Here is a 15904-nt window from a genome sequence, read left to right on the forward strand (position 1 = left end):
CCGTGTGACCCGATGTGTTCTGGTGCTGCTCCTTCATGCTCCACCTGCCTTCCTCACAACCGGGTCAGAACCGATGAAAGACCTGACCCGGTAAACAGCACTGATCCGGTCTCAGACCGTTGGAGCCGACCCGGAGTTCTGCCTTTACGTGAGGTTCTGATCCATGATAGCTGGAGCTGAAACCCGGGTCTTTGGTTCTGGAAGTTAAAAGGCTTGGACCTGACCCAGAGCCCGCTCCATGTTCATATTTACACAGAAGGTTCTGATCCAACACGTCATCAACACGTGTTTTCCAGCCTGACCCGCTGCTCAGCCGAGCCGAGCCCAACAGAACCGGCAGCTTCCAGTCTGCAGACAGCAGGCGCCTCTGGGACCGGATCAGAACATCGGGCTGATTCTGAGCGTCAGCATCTTCTGATCCAGGTCACCAGATAAGACCCGGCCCGGGTCCCGGCGCCGCCCGCTCAGCCGCTATCAGAACCTCGGCGCTGATGAGTTTCCAGAGCGGATCAAGGAGCTCATTAACTGATAAGCAGCCAGAACACCGCAGCAAGCAGGACGGGTCCGAAAGTTTGGAAAGTTCTGACCGTCACCTCCAGCTGAAGGTCCAGAGGCCAGAGCGTACGGAACCACAGAGACTACGTATCCCAGAATGCATCAGCAGCTCCTCCTGCTGAGCTCGGTTCATAACCGGTTCTGAGGAAATCCTTCTTCTCACCGGCGCTGAAGACTGGACCTGATCCAGAACCATGTGGTCCAGAACAGCTGAATCTGCCTCTGCCTCTCAGATCGGTACCGATCAGCAGAACCGGGTCGACATGTTTACCATTTATTTGGGTCATTTTGGTTATCGGCCCAAATGTACAGAACCATCCTGTCTTTCACGGGCCGCCCAGAACCGTCTGAACCAGAACAATCTGTCCCAGATCCAGCTGATCACGACCCGTTTGATGCAGAATCATCTGGTACAGAACCATCCGCCTGGAACCATGTGATCAGGAACATTTTCTTTAGACCCGTCTGATCCAGAACCAAGCTTCCAAGATCCAGAACCTTATTCAGAACCGCCAGGGTTCTGGTCTTTCCTGAAAGCCGGGTCTGAGCTCCAGATTTAAACACTTGCTAGTTGGACATCCCAGCCAGAACACAGCCTGAATTCTGGTCCAGTTCTGGTCCAGAACCGAGAGCATCAGCGCGGGAACAGAACCTTTTACAGGAATGGACCACAGGAACACGTCTGTGGTTCTGGGAGGAGCAGAAACCATCAGAACCACAATGCATCCAACACAGTCCTGACCCGATGCAGGCTGCAAACCGGGTCAGTACCGGAGAATAAGGGTGAGACTGGTCTGTGGGGAACACGGTTCTGCAGAACCCGGGCTGGGCCTGGGTTCTGACCCGGTTCCTGCCTTCCCGGCACCACAGAGAGCGACGTCAGCAGCTTCTCCCTCTTCCATGTAAATGTGCTGACCAGAAGGCTGCGGCTCATTTTCATGCTGTTTACATGCAGGTGAGTCACCTGAAGCCACCTGACCCCCGCCAGCCAATCACAGCCGGCGCCAGAGCTCAGCAGCAGGGTGAAGGTCCGACTCCCTGCCAGCCTCGGCTGTTACGGCCAGAACAGAACCTCTCTGTGTTCTGTGTCTGAGCAGCAGACACGTGTGTGGTACCAGGCCCGGTTCTGCTCCCTGACGGTTCTGGTTCTGCTCCCTGATCCAGAGCGGAGACGGTTCTGGTCCTGGTTCTGGTCCTGCTGGGCCGTCAGCGGGACCAGAAAGTTCTCCCAGCGCTGCGCTGGGTCACGCTGTGGCTCAGCCAATCAGAGGAGGCCTGGGGACAATGTAGGGCCTGTTTATCTGGGACAGCAGGGAGCAGCAGCCAATGGCTGCGCAGCAGGCCGCGCGCACACACACACACAATTACACACACACACACACACAGTAACACACACACACACACACACCACACACACACAATAACACAATAACACACACACACACACACAGTAACACAGACACACAAACTTCCTCCTGGAGGGAAAGGCTGGATGGTAAACATGGCTGTTACCCTCGTTACCAGCTGTGTGTACGGCTCATTTGTCTTGTTTTGTGTGTGTGTGTGTTATTGTGTGTTTGTGTGTGTGTGTGTGTGTGTGTGGGGGGGGGGGGTTATTTAACTCACTGCTTTGCAAAAGTATTCACACCCTTGGAAACTTGAAACTTTTCCCCATTCTGACCCGTTTGGACCAGAGACTTTAGGGAGAACTGGATGAAAATGGTTCTGTTAGAACAAACGGCCTAGTTAAAGCCCGGAGCAGACCGATGTTCCCAGATGTTCTCCCTCCACCCTGACGGAACCTCAGGTGTTCTGGAAGGACAGAACCACGTCTGCAGACGTTTGGAGGAACCCTGAGGAGAACCTGCAGCGGATCTAAGCAGGTGAATATAAAAGCACTCCACACTTTTCAGATCTGAAACCTTCAGCTTCCCGGTTCTGTCCGCAGAACTGGACCGATCCGGTTCTGAATCACAGCCAGAACTCCTGGTTTGGTCCCGGTTCTCCAGCTGAAGCTCAGAACGAGCCGTCAGATGATGGTTCTGATGGGTCGGAACTGCTGTGATTCTCTGCTGGAGACCTTCAGAACCGGACCGGTACCGCAAGATCTGGACCGCATGAGGGGTGCTGCCTGGACCAGGAGTTCTGGACCAGACCAGAAGGTTCTGCTCAGAGTCGGGCTGAACATCAAACTGGGTCTCCTGGTGGTTAAAACCCGACAGCCGGGACCAGGTGCTGGTTCTGTTGGGCTGGGAACGGGTCAGAACCGTCCCACCTGTCAGCCTCAGGTGTTCAGCTGCTGGCAGGAGACGTTCTGCAGGTTCTGGCTGAAACCCAAACGGGTCAGCTGGACGTGTTCCCACTCAGGACGCGTTCCCTGAGGGCAGCACGCCCAGGTGAGGCGGCCCAGGTGAGCCGGCCCAGGTGAGGCAGCCCAGGTGAGGCTCCGCCCCTCTGCGGCAGCACGGTGACATCATCGGGGCGAGCTCTGGGCGCGGCGGCCGCCTGTCGAGGAACTTTGATCTGAGCAGCGGAGGCGGAGCCTGAGCCGCCTCACCTGAGGACAGGTGTGCCTCTGACCCGCGATCAGCTGCTGCTCCACATGTCAGAACCACAGCTGATCAGAACCGGCAGAACCGGGTCGTCCCCCTGGTCCTCAGAACCCTGCAGGTCGGCGCCACGGGAGTTCTGGGTCGTCAGGTTCTGATCCCGTCTGACTGCGACCCAAACCCGGGAGGAAGCTGGAGTCACCAGAACCAGAGAGGTCCGGTGGAGGAAGCTGGTGTCACCAGAACCAGAGAGGTCCGGTGGAGGAAGCTGGTAAAAGGCAATAAAGCCATCAGCGCCGACCCAGAGGAAGTTCTAGTCATCTGGACCCGGATGTTCTGTTCTGCTGTTCAGAACCATAAAACATCACTTCCTGTCAACAGAACCAACGGCAGAACTCAGAAGATCCAGTAAGGCTCTGCTCAGCGTAGAACAGAACCATCAGAGCCCAGATGGTTCTGATACCTGCCGGTTAGGCCCAGGTGAGCCGGTCCGGTCCAAACCCGGCACCAAGCTCTCAGCAGAATCAGAGAAGTTCTGATGAGAAGATTCTGCAGAACCTGGGTCCAGTTCACTGTGACCGAGAGGAAACCAGAACCTCTGATTCATTACTGAATGTGGTTCTGGGAAGTTCTGATCGAACTGGACCCAACAACACAAACAGATATTACAATCAGAACCGACCCAGTTCAGCCTCTGGGGGGTTCAGGATAATCCTGCAGAACCAGAACCAGAACAACCAGCTGCAGGCTGGGTTCTGGTTCTGATGAAGATGCAACAGAACCACGAGGCCCGGAAAGCTCTGGTCTCAGCAGCTGAGAGTTGTTTCTGCTGATGTTCTGACCCGATATGGACCGGGTCAGCCTGAAGGAGGATCTCATCACTGATGTCCTGTTATCAGAACCAGAACCTCAGCGGGCCGGGCCTGAACAGATGGAGCAGCAGGGCTGGACCCCCTCAGAGCAGATTAGGCGCTGATTAGGAGGCTGCCAGACAGTCTGGCCTCTGACTCAACCCGACCAGAACCAGAACCAGACAGTCTGGCCTCTGACTCAACCAGACCAGAACCAGGACCAGAACCAGAACCAGACAGTCTGGCCTCTGACTCAACCCGACCAGAACCAGAACCAGACAGTCTGGCCTCTGACTCAACCAGACCAGAACCAGGACCAGAACCAGAACCAGACAATCTGGCCTCTGACTCAACCCGACCAGAACCAGGACCAGAACCAGACAGTCTGGCCTCTGACGCAGAACTCAACCCGACCAGAACCAGAACCATCTGATCACAGCGCTCCGGCATCCTCAGAGCCCAGCCTTTGATGGAGGCTCAGAACCTCCTGAATGATGAAGTTCTGGTTCTGGTTCTGCTCTACCCCTCAGATGATCCAGGGTCCGCTCCCTCCAGCAAACTGTGGTTCTGGAGCCACCAGTGACCCGTTGGGTCTCCACACTGGTTCCTAATAACAGCAGCTAAGCGGGTTCTGATTCATCTGAGGAGGAAACAGAAATGGACCCGACAGAATCAGAACCTTGAGTAGAATCAGCCTTTGGGTCGGTTCTGGTGAACCTTCATGAACTCAGTGACGTCAGAAACTGTCAGATTTACAGCAGCAGCTGAACTTTGGAGACAATCATCATCAGAACTTCATCAGAACCAGAACCAGAACCATTTCCCAGCATGACAACACCAACCCTCACCAGCAGGACCGGTTCTGGTTCTGGTTCTGGTTCTGCTCCCAAACAAGCAAACAGTCAGAAGTCCCTCCGGAAACAGCTGAATCTTCACCGAACCGGAGACAGACTCAATCTGATTCACCTGGAAACACCGAACCCAGCAGAACTTTTCTGACCCGGTTCCTAAACTCGTCTGGTCCAAAAACCCCCTCAGGACTCATGCCCCCCCCCTCTCTCTCTCTCTCTCTCTCTGCCAGCTACAGGTGATCCAAGCTCTTAAATCCGACCGAAACAAGACGAGGTTCGGGTCGACCGGACCGGACCGGACCGGACCTCCTGTGGGCGGCACGGTTCTAGCAGCACGGTTCGGTGAGAGTGGGTCGGAAGCGAAGGGCGGTTCTGAGCGGCAGGTGTTGCTCAGGTAAGCGGGACTCACCTTGGTGAACAGCTCGTTCACAGACATTCTTCCTCCGCGGCCCACAAACCGTCTAAGAAAGTCTCCCGGTGCCCATCACAGGTCCATCTGGGTCCGCTCTGACCCGGTTCGGTTCCGGTCCCGCTCCCGGGCTCCCGGGTCCGCTGCGGTCCGCGGCAGCAGGTGTCCGCCGGAGTTTCGCTCACTTTGTTGGGATCCGCTCCCGGCAGGTGCTCCCTACTTCCGGTCGGTACCGCCTCCCTCTGCGGGTCCGACTGTCTGACCAGCGCAGGTGGACCGGAACCGAGCCGCCTGTAGAACCAGCACCTCCGGCAAGTGTTGAACCGACGCCGTCCGGACCGGTTCTTCCTGACCGCCGTGTTTTCCGCCTGCAGCCTTCCGATTGGCTGCTTCCTGGATCCCGGTTTCTGCTGGACGCGCGCGCACACACACGCACGCGCAGGAACATGGAACAGTGGGTGAAGCGGAGGCTCGCGGACCCGCAGAGGCCCGCGGGGTGAGAGTGAGGGGCCAGAGGTCCAGAGCAGCAGGAGGAAGCCCTGTTCTACTGGTTTGGTGCTCATAAACTGTTCCTGCTGTCATAAAACATTATTTACTGTACAAAGCTTTAGCAAAACTCCTAAAATAAATGTTCACCAAAGCATTTGGCTGAAACATTTCACTAAATACATAAATAAAAATCCATGTAATATTAACACTACATGGAGAACAAAGTTCATTTAAACTGAAGAGAAAAACATGATTAATATTAACAAATAAATAACTCATAAAATAATATTTATTGCAGAACTTAAAGAGGATGTGAATGTTATAGCTGTTAAATCTGTTAGTGGCGGATTTTTATCATGAAATGAACATTATTTAAGGAGGCATGTGATCACAAACATTTAGAGAAATTATAGTTTTCCTCTAATTTCCTGCATTGTTTACATTTCAATTGTTTTTTATAGTGTATTTTAAACCTATGTTTACTTTAAATCTCTGCTGCACCTAAAACTGTAATCTAATTTTTACTGAAATTTACAAGCTGTATGCAACGAAATTTCGTTCTGTACGCACTCTATGAATACAAAATGACAAATAAAGTTGTCTAAGTCTAATTTGTCACCAGTGTTGGTTTATGGAGGTTATGTTGGTGTAAACAAAGTAACTTTGAATCATATATTCCAAGTTTTTGTTTAACAAATATGTTTCATACCAGGATTAATAAAGGATATACTAATAATTGCTGTGAACTGTCTGTTGTTTTATCATGGAATAACGCAGTTATGTTATATAATAATGACTCAGTAGGAAACACTGTGCAGCCGAACAATTATCAAGTAAAATATATGATGATGAAAATATTTTGAATATTAAAATCAGCTGAAGCTGTTTCTTAAAAAGGATCAGTTGTGTACTTTTAAATGATTCATTCACACATTGTTTTTCAAATTTGCTGTTTTTTTTGTTTTGTTTTTTTTACTGTTGGTTCTAAATGAGTCTGAAGTTTCTACTCAGGTTTAAATTTTAAAAATGTTTCTTTGTTCTACTGGAACAAAAAGCCGACTGGGAGCAAAAGTTGCAGAACATCTGGAGCGGCTGACCCTGATCCCTACAATAAAGGGAACGAGGAAAAGAAGCCAGCAGCTTTCATTAAACGCTTCTGTTCAAAAAAAAAATGTTAGAAACTATAAATTTGAGGAAAATGTATCAATGAAAACATAAAAAAGACATTGGCCCTGGCAGTGAGGGGACAAAGACTCCTGGATGATAAATCTTCCTCAAACTCTAGGGTCACCTGTGGAGTACCACAGGGTTCAGTCCTTGGACCAATTCTCTTTACTATATATATGCTTCCCATTGGCAAAATTATCAGACAGCATGGGATTAATTTCCACTGTTATGCTGATGACACTCAGCTATATTTATCCATAAATCCTGATGAATCCAATCAGTTACTTCGACTGCAGTCATGTCTTGATGACATCAAAAGCTGGGTGACTTTAAATTTCCTGCATCTAAATTCTGACAAGACAGAAGTTGTAATCTTTGGACCAGAGTCCTCAAAAAATAAACTTCTTAACCAATCACTTAATCTGGGTGGCATTAATCTGGCCTCTGGTAATAAAGTTAAAAATCTTGGTGTTGTTTTCGACCAAGACATGTCATTTAAATCCCATATTAAACAGGTTTCCAGAGTTTCCTTTTTTCACCTCCGGAAAATCGCCAAAATTAGAAACATTCTGTCCAGGAGTGATGCTGAAAAACTGGTCCATGCATTTGTTACTTCAAGGCTGGACTATTGTAATTCTTTACTATCAGGAAGTCCACAAAATGCAGTTCGAAGTCTTCAGCTGATTCAAAATGCTGCAGCAAGAGTTCTGATGAAAATCAACAAGAGGAATCATATTTCTCCTGTTTTAGCTTCCCTTCATTGGCTTCCTGTTAAATCAAGAATAGAATTTAAAATTCTCCTTCTAACGTATAAAGCCCTTAATAATCAAGCTCCATCATATATCAGAGCTCTGATTACCCCGTATGTTCCTAACAGAGCACTTCGCTCTCAGACTGCAGGTCTGCTGGTGGTTCCTAGAGTCTCTAAAAGTAGAATGGGAGGCAGATCCTTTAGCTATCAGGCTCCTCTCCTGTGGAACCAACTCCCAGTTTTGGTCCGTGAGGCAGACACCCCGTCTACTTTTAAGACTAGGCTTAAAACTTTCCTTTGTGACAAAGCTTATAGTTAGAGTGGCTCATACCCTGAGCTATCTCTATAGTTATGCTGCTATAGGCTTAGGCTGCTGGAGGACATCAGGGTCTATTTCTCTCTCTCTGCTGAGTTCTCCTACTGCTCTCCAATCTGCATTGCTTGTTGTTATTTCAGCTTTTAACTTTTTGTTCTCTGTCATTTTTCTCTTCATAGAAGGTACACCTGGTCTGGCGTTCTGTTAGCTGTGACATCATCAGGGGAGGCAGATCATCCTCTATTACCATCTAACATAGAAAGTACTCCTGGGTCAATGTGAGCTTCTGAGCTTTCTGTGTCTCTGCTCTGTCTTCTCTACCATAGAAAGTACTCCTGGGTCAATGTGAGCTTCTGTGCTTTCTGTGTCTCTGCTCTGTCTTCTCTAAGCCCCAGTGGGTGGAGGCAGATGAGTGTTCACACTGAGCCTGGTTCTGGTTCTGCTGGAGGTTCTCCTCCCTGTTAAAGGGGAGTTTTCCTCTCCACTGTCGCTTCATGCATGCTCAGTATGAGGGATTGCTGCAAAGCCATCAACAATGCAGACGACTGTCCACTGTGGCTCTACGCTCTTTCAGGAGGAGTGAATGCTGCTTGGAGAGACTTGATGCAACCTGCTGGGTTTCCTTAGAGAGGAAACTTTCTCACCAACCTGGAGGATCTGATGGAAGCTGACTTTAGAAAGAGCCTTAAGATGATATGATGTTAATTAGAGCTATATGAATAAAATTCAATTGAACTGAATTAGGAGGACTCAGCGAGGGCCCCTGGCAGCGAGGGCCCCCGGCAGCGAGGGCCCCCTGGCAGCGAGGGCCCCCGGCAGCGAGGGCCCCCGGCAGCGAGGGCCCCTGGCAGCGAGGGCCCCCGGCAGCGAGGGCCCCTGGCAGCGAGGGCCCCTGGCAGCAGTCTCTAGTCTCTTACAGGACGCCATGATGAAAGGTGCAGTCAGGTAGATCACCTGCTGTCTCTCCTCTGCATCTGCGGTTAAATTAACAATTAGAGCAGAGGAATGTGACGGAACCGGTTCCTCCGTGGGAAAGCAGACGCAGCGAGGTAACTTCCTGCAGACAGACGGGTGAAGACGTTTCACCTCCTTCTGTTGATCATTTCCAGGTTAGAAAGCGTCGTTAGTCAGCAGTTCAAACCAGGAGTTAAACCGGACCTGGAGGACCGGCGCCGGACGCCTCTGTTCTAAAAGAACACCCGTAACTTCTCTGGTCTCTCCTGAAAGTTAACAGGAAGGACTCTAGATGTTCCTGGCAGAACCATCTGGGTGGTTCTAGCCAGCAGCTGGACCTGACCCGGGTCAGAACACCCAGCCAGACCACTTGTTGGATTGCTGGAACCGATGTCCATCAGAACTGAACCACTTTTGTGATAATTCAGACAGCGAGGCGTTCTGGGTCGGTATCTTTGACGGGTTCTGGTGTGACCCGGCTGTGGTACCGTTCTGGTTTCTCCTTTTAAAGGAGTTCAGCTGCAGCATCGTCTGCTTTGCTTCAGATTCCATCAGAACCGACCCTATAAAGACATGAGTGGTACCCTGCTCCTACCAGCGGACCAGCAGCGCACAGCAACAGGTGGGGGAGGGGGGGGCGTCCCATTAAGAGGACTAGAACCCGTAGGAACGGTTACATGGGAACATTCTGTGGTTCCTGAAGGGGAACTTTGTAAATTAGGCTTGACCTTCTCACCAGGAACCGCCTCATGGCTTAAGTCCGGTTCTGACCTCACAGCTCGGTCCAGGAGGCACCTACCCCCCCCCCCCCAGCAGCCACAGGGGGAGTAACAGAACCGAGTCAGTAGGCGGGACGCCACAATCAGTGACTGGTTCCGATCCAACGGGTCGAGTCATGAAGGGCTGAAGCAGCCTGGAGACGGATTAAACTCAGCAACGTTCTATGAGGAACTCCTAAAACCTGAGTCAGAACATCTGAATAAAAGCCCAGAACCCCTGGAGCGGTCCACTTAAAATGCTCCCAAAGTTCTGATGGTTCCGCCCAAACATCAACAGCATTTTTAAAACATGAAACATAGTGAACTGATTAATCTGCCAACTGTAACCAAACCTATCTCCTGCAGGAACACTAGAGGTCCGCAGAGTCCGGTAGACCCAACTCCACCAGAACCTCTGAGCTGCTGGAAGTTCCTCGGCCCGTTTGGTCCTTCAGACACAAAGATCACTGCACAGCAACTTATACCCTGATGTCATCCAGTCCGGCACCAGCAACACAGTTCTATGTCTAATTCATGAAGATCCTGACTGGAGGTCTGACTCTAGAACTGGACCCAGAATCCAGAACAGAACATTTCTGCCCAGAACTTCTGGTTCCCCACATCCGGCTGAATACAATGACTTTCAAATATCAGGAGAAACCTGTCTGATTACAGCTATCAGACCTGAAACCAATCAGTTTGTGTCACATAGGTTAACACTGTCCTGTTGCATTCTGGGAAACGTAGGCACCACTGATCTTTGACCTGAGCTCCACTTTCTGCGCTGACTGAACGTCTAAAATCCAAAAAATAAACCCAGAACCTGAAACTCTGCGTCTCTGCTTCAGCCAAACACCCAGAGCGACATCCCAGTCACACGAACCGCAGGATTTACTCAGTCATGAGGTCGTTTGATGTTTTCTACCTGCGATCAGAACCAATCAGAACAGGTAAATACACCTGAACCGGTCCAGTCAGAGCAAACGTTAGGCACACTCAGGGCCAGGAGCAGCTAGGTTCTGCTAGAACCTCTCAGAACTCCACAGTTTAGCCGACCCGGCTGTTATCAGACTGCTGGGGTAGAGCGATAACAGGTGACCTTTGACCCCCCTCCCCCCTCAGCCAGCGGCCCCGGCGGCTCGGCTCCTTACCTTACAGTAGGGGTTATATTCAGAGGCCATCCTGCCGGCCCACCAGAACCTCCTCAGTGCTGCATTCAGGTGTGAGCCGGGCTCAGAGTCAGACCTGTCTGAGCACAGCTCGGCTTCTTACATCAGCCAGGTGAGTCCACTCCCAACCACTCCTGCCGCAGGTATGAGCCCTCACCTGCTGGCCCGCCCACTGCACCTTTATCTCCACGCACACTCTGCTGGCTGTGCACAGCCAGGCCTTCCTCAGGGATGCTACACAGAACCCGGCCCGTCTGGGTCAGGTTCTGGCTGCAGGTGCGGAGGCAGCAGGTGAACGGCACACCTTTAGGAAGAACAGGTGAACCAGCGAGGAACGTGATGGAGAGATAATCTCAGAGAGGGAGGTTCTGACTGACGGACCAGAAGAGCCGCAGAACCAAATGTTTCCATGAAGAGCTCAAACGCACCAAGACCCAGAAAACCTGAACCGGTACCGGTACCGGTCCCCCGGTGGAGCACGGTGGTGCTGTTACTGGAAACGGGCCCATGGACCCTGGGGTTCTTCAGCCTCTTCATGGTAATTTTCCAGAACCATCCAGGATATCAGCGGTTCTGACAGACTTCAGGTCGGTCCAAACTACAAAGAAGCTTCAGCTCATCAGATAAACCTGAAACCTGATCTGTGTCCAGGACCAGAACTCCTTCAGCACCAGCCTCAGGTACCAGACATGTGACCCGGTCCGGCCGCCACCACAACAGCCGACCCGGGTCTGCAGACTGTGTGGCTTCAGGTTCTGTGTGGAAACCAGAACCTGGTTAATCTCCTCTTTTTTCTCCTTTTTTCCTCTTCAACCTGTTTCTGTGTCCATAGAACATGAAATATTCCCAGAATAAATTATAATAAAGCTTCTAGCATTTATAAACCAGCAGAGCTCTAAAGCAGAAATGCTCCACTGGTGAAAATAAAATCTATTTACTTTTACTTTTTAGCACTAAGAACAATTATTAACGCTGCACTGTCAGACAGGACCAACACACAACAGAATATGATTCACTTCTAAATATGATTCACTTCTAAATATGATTCACTTCTAAATATGATTCACCTCTAAATATGATTCACTTCTAAATATGATTCACTTCTAACCCGACTCCCAGATCTTCACTTCTCCTTTACTGGTCTTGTATAAAAGTATTACTGGTTCTGATTCTGATCAGACCCTGGTTCTGGTTCTGATTCTAACCCGACTCCCAGCAGACGTCTTCTGTGTTCATACTGAAACGTTTCAGATCATCAAACTAATTTAATGCAGAAATCCTAACAGAACCGGTTCAGACCAGGATTTCATTCATTAAGGCAAACAGCTCAAACCCAGTCTGCCTTCTGGTTCTGATCAGATCCTGGTTCTGATCATACTGGTTCAGGTTCTGATCAAACTGGTTCTGGTTCTGATCAAACTGGTTCTGATCAGACTGGTTCTGGTTCTGATCAGACCCTGGTTCTGGTTCTGGTCAGACCCTGGTTATGGTTCTGGTCAGACTGGTTCTGGTTCTGATCAAACTGGTTCTGCTGCAGGTGAGCAGGATGGATGAACAGCTCTGCCCTACAAGCTCCGATCAGCTGATCTGACATCACGGCTCTTTCACAATAAAAGCCTCAGAGTGATGTCCTCACCTTAAACATTAGCCAACAGTCGGTCTGGAGCAGGTAAGTCACCTGTCTGGGCTGCTGACTCACCTGCGCTGCCTCCAGGTGTGCAGGTCTGGGCCTAAATGACCCGGTCAGCCCACAGACCTGCTGTGGTGGAGGAACTGATCCCAGAGCAGCAGGAAGTCTGGTCTGTCTGGTCTGCAGACTCTCCAGCGACACCTAGTGGTCACGCTGGAGACGACAGCCACCTGGATGTTCCTGATGCAGCGCAGATCACACCTGAACAGCTGAGCAGTAACCCTACAGGACCAGCAGCTCCAGCCCTTACCTGTCAGGTAACATCCCCTGAACACCTGAGGGCGGCTCACAGATTTAAACACCTTGTCTTCTCTCTGCCGGTTAAAACAGATTCTCGGCTCTAATTTAGAGCTTCAAGCTCCTCTCTCTGCTGATTTATTCATAATTAGGCAGATGGAAACAAACAGGGAGGAATAAAATGAACACATGGCTAAAATACTAATGACCATATATGGAAATATTTAGTTTTTCAGCACACAGGGGCTTTTTGATCAGAAAGCACTACTGTATTTGAGTTTTGTTGAGACACTGAACCATTTACTGCTGAGTTCAGGAGAACATTAATGAGGAACAGGAACGGATCAGGATACAGCTCCCAGTCTCATTTCAGCTCAGAGGCGACATCTGCTGGTCTGAAATCTCCATCACATCTGCACATAATCCATCGTACTATGCTTGGAGCAAACATTAGGGGGCGACACTGAGCTGCATTAGCAGGAAAAGCAGCGCTGTACGCTAAACCGCACGGCTACCAGCTGCTATGCTGTTTAAAATCTCTTCCTTCAGGTTTATCACCCGATACAAAGAAGGACAAAATCACTGGCTGACCCAGGAAAGGTCAGGAAGACAGGCGCTAGGAGGTATGAGATAGGAGCTACTAGGAACTAGGAGGTATGAGGTAGGAGCTAGCATAGACATAATATAAGAGTAGACGCGTCATTGGGCGGGTTCTGCCTATGCTGCGATGCGTCAGAGCGTCCGCCATCTTAAATGTGGCAAATCTGCAGTTACTCAGTCACTTAAACAGTATCAGAGGGACTTTAATCTCTGAATATACTTTGTATTCGTAATATTTTTGTTTTTGTAATATTACAAGTTTATTTTCGTATCCCTTTAGCTTCATTCTCCTGAATTTATTCTCCTAAAGAACAAAAATATTTAAAATAATCTAACCTGGTCCTATTACTCCAGGAGTGAAATAATTTTGCAAACTGTGATTATTCTGGAAATGTTCCCTCTTAATTCTCATAATATGATGTTTTTATCATAACATTATCACTTTTGTGTTTGTTTGTTTATTTTTACTTTATTGACCTAGGACTTTTTTTTCCTCATATTATTAATTTTACCTCTTTAATACTCACCCAAAAAGTCTGTTCCTAAAGGTTCACATGTGACACGGTTTTATGAAATAATGAAGACCACAATGTTTAGATTTAACAAATTGATCCTTATATTCATAACACATACACACACACACACACACACACATATATATATATATATATATATATATATATATAATATATATATGTGTGTGTGTGTGTGTGTGTATTTATTGCAGCACAGGAATGAGGCATCTTCTCTGATCCTTGTTCACAATAGCAGAACTCAACTTTTTTCTGCCACATACAATATGGCGGTGACGTTGACGTGCGAACCTGCGCCCTGACGCATCTACGTATATATGTCTGTGGGAGCTAGGAGGTAGGAGCTGTTATTATGGGTGTTCTGATGGAGCCTTTTCAGCTCATTTCCTGTTCTGTAGTCATAAATGTCAGAGTTCAGGAGGCAGCTGCTGCTATATGGGACCACTGGGACTCAGTTAGCTTTGCTGCCATTAGCCTGCATTGTTAAAATGATCGATTAAAGGAGCAATAAGCAACAGTGACACCTAGTGGCTCAAATCGGTACAACAGCCTGCCAGCGACAGTCTGTTATGAAACTCCGCTGAGGTTCTACCTCCACAGGACGGGTCTATGATGATGTTCTGTTCTGGTTCTGGTCACAGACTACACTCTGAGCCAAAGTAGTTCTGGACGGTAGCTCTGGGTTTAAAGGAGAGAAATGTGACGTTGTTGATGGAGACTGATTGTAGGGAACGTTACTAACATCCTGGGAGACAAATCAGAATTATTTAGGTTCGTTTTACAGTAAATAATGGACTTATAGCTCCTTTAAAATGATAATAATGTGTCCATGAATAAAAAGACCACAGAGAGTGAATTTCTCTGATGTCTCTCATCATAACAGCCAACATTACATTAACACCGGTCTGGTCTGGGTCAGCAGGAGGTCGGCTGCTCGGTCAGCTTAATCCTCCCACTGCTTTAGCTCATAAACCTCATATTTCCATATCTTTGGTGTCAGAATCTCACTCTAAGACTGTTTTCTGTTTAGCTTCTCAGGAATCATTGTTGGTGAATTCAACATTTATCTGAATATGATGATTATCTATGAATAATTGTAAAGTATTTCCCTTCTGATACGTCTCTGTGCTGCTGTACAGCTTAACTTTAAACGTAGCTGTTTTCATGCTGTGCTTGTTCTTAGTTGTGCCATGAACATCTTGTCCTGTCTGAGTTATATGTGTCTCACCAAAATGTCATTCTGGCTGAGTAATAAAGACTTTAAGAGACTTTATCAGACTAAAGACTAACAGAGACCTGATTGTTGAGTAGCGGCTGTTTTCCCGTCATTCTTCCAGCCGGCTGCTGCTTTTCTCTGTCAGCTTGAATCAACAGTCTGCTTGTCTTCATGTGACCGTAACAACGTTTAGGTTCACATGTGACACAGACACAAGTTTAACTTCCTGGGAGCTGAAGCGCTCCTCAGCAGCTCATGAGATTTAAACACAGACAGCAGTCAGTTTACCCCACGGTGTGAAAATAGTCTGAAACTCCATGAATGTATTAGAAGCACATTTTATTTTCACTTATTGTTTAATTGCACTATATGTTTTCCCTTCCTGCTCTGCTCAACAGCTTAACTTTAAAATGAAGTTCTTTATCATTATTTAATCTTGTCTGGAGTCTTCTGTCTGCTATTCTATTCTATTTGGTTCTATTCTGTTCGGTTCAATTCAATTCTATTTGGTTCTATTCTATTCTATTATCAGACCATTTATACATCAGACATTAAAAAGATCCACACACTGGTGAGTTAAACACTGACTTTATTTTCAATCATTTTATTTTTAAAACACTGTTTTTATTTATGGATTTATTTCTATTTAGTTTTTTTGTACTTTGTCTTTATTTTTTAGGAGCTGGTATGTTTTTATTAGCAGATCTCGGTGACAGAGCAGATGACAATAACAGGCGGATCAGCATGGGGGGGGGGCGCTCAGCGGGGCCCCAGGAAGCTCCTGGAAGCCCCCTGCCCCCCCCCCCCCC

At 48.5% G+C, this 15904-nt stretch overlaps 1 protein-coding gene across 6 annotated transcripts in view; it reads right to left on the reverse strand.

Annotated features, from left to right (window-relative positions):
- Positions 1 to 10937, reverse strand: part of myo5b (myosin VB) — a 47800-nt gene extending 36863 nt beyond the window's left edge. For 2 of the 6 annotated variants that reach the window (XM_036139875.1, XM_036139872.1), the window contains exon 1: positions 5216 to 5339. In XM_036139875.1, coding sequence (XP_035995768.1) covers positions 5216 to 5242 — 27 coding nt within the window. In that variant the 5' untranslated portion in view covers positions 5243 to 5339. Of the gene's footprint in view, positions 1 to 5215; positions 5340 to 10801 lie in introns of those variants that run through there. The other 4 variants (XM_036139869.1, XM_036139873.1, XM_036139868.1 and 1 more) reach the window with 3 other exon arrangements.
- Between the last annotated feature and the right edge of the window lie 4967 nt (positions 10938 to 15904).

Source organism: Fundulus heteroclitus, chromosome 8 (assembly GCF_011125445.2).
Source record: "Fundulus heteroclitus isolate FHET01 chromosome 8, MU-UCD_Fhet_4.1, whole genome shotgun sequence".
Taxonomy (NCBI): Eukaryota; Metazoa; Chordata; class Actinopteri; order Cyprinodontiformes; family Fundulidae; genus Fundulus; species Fundulus heteroclitus.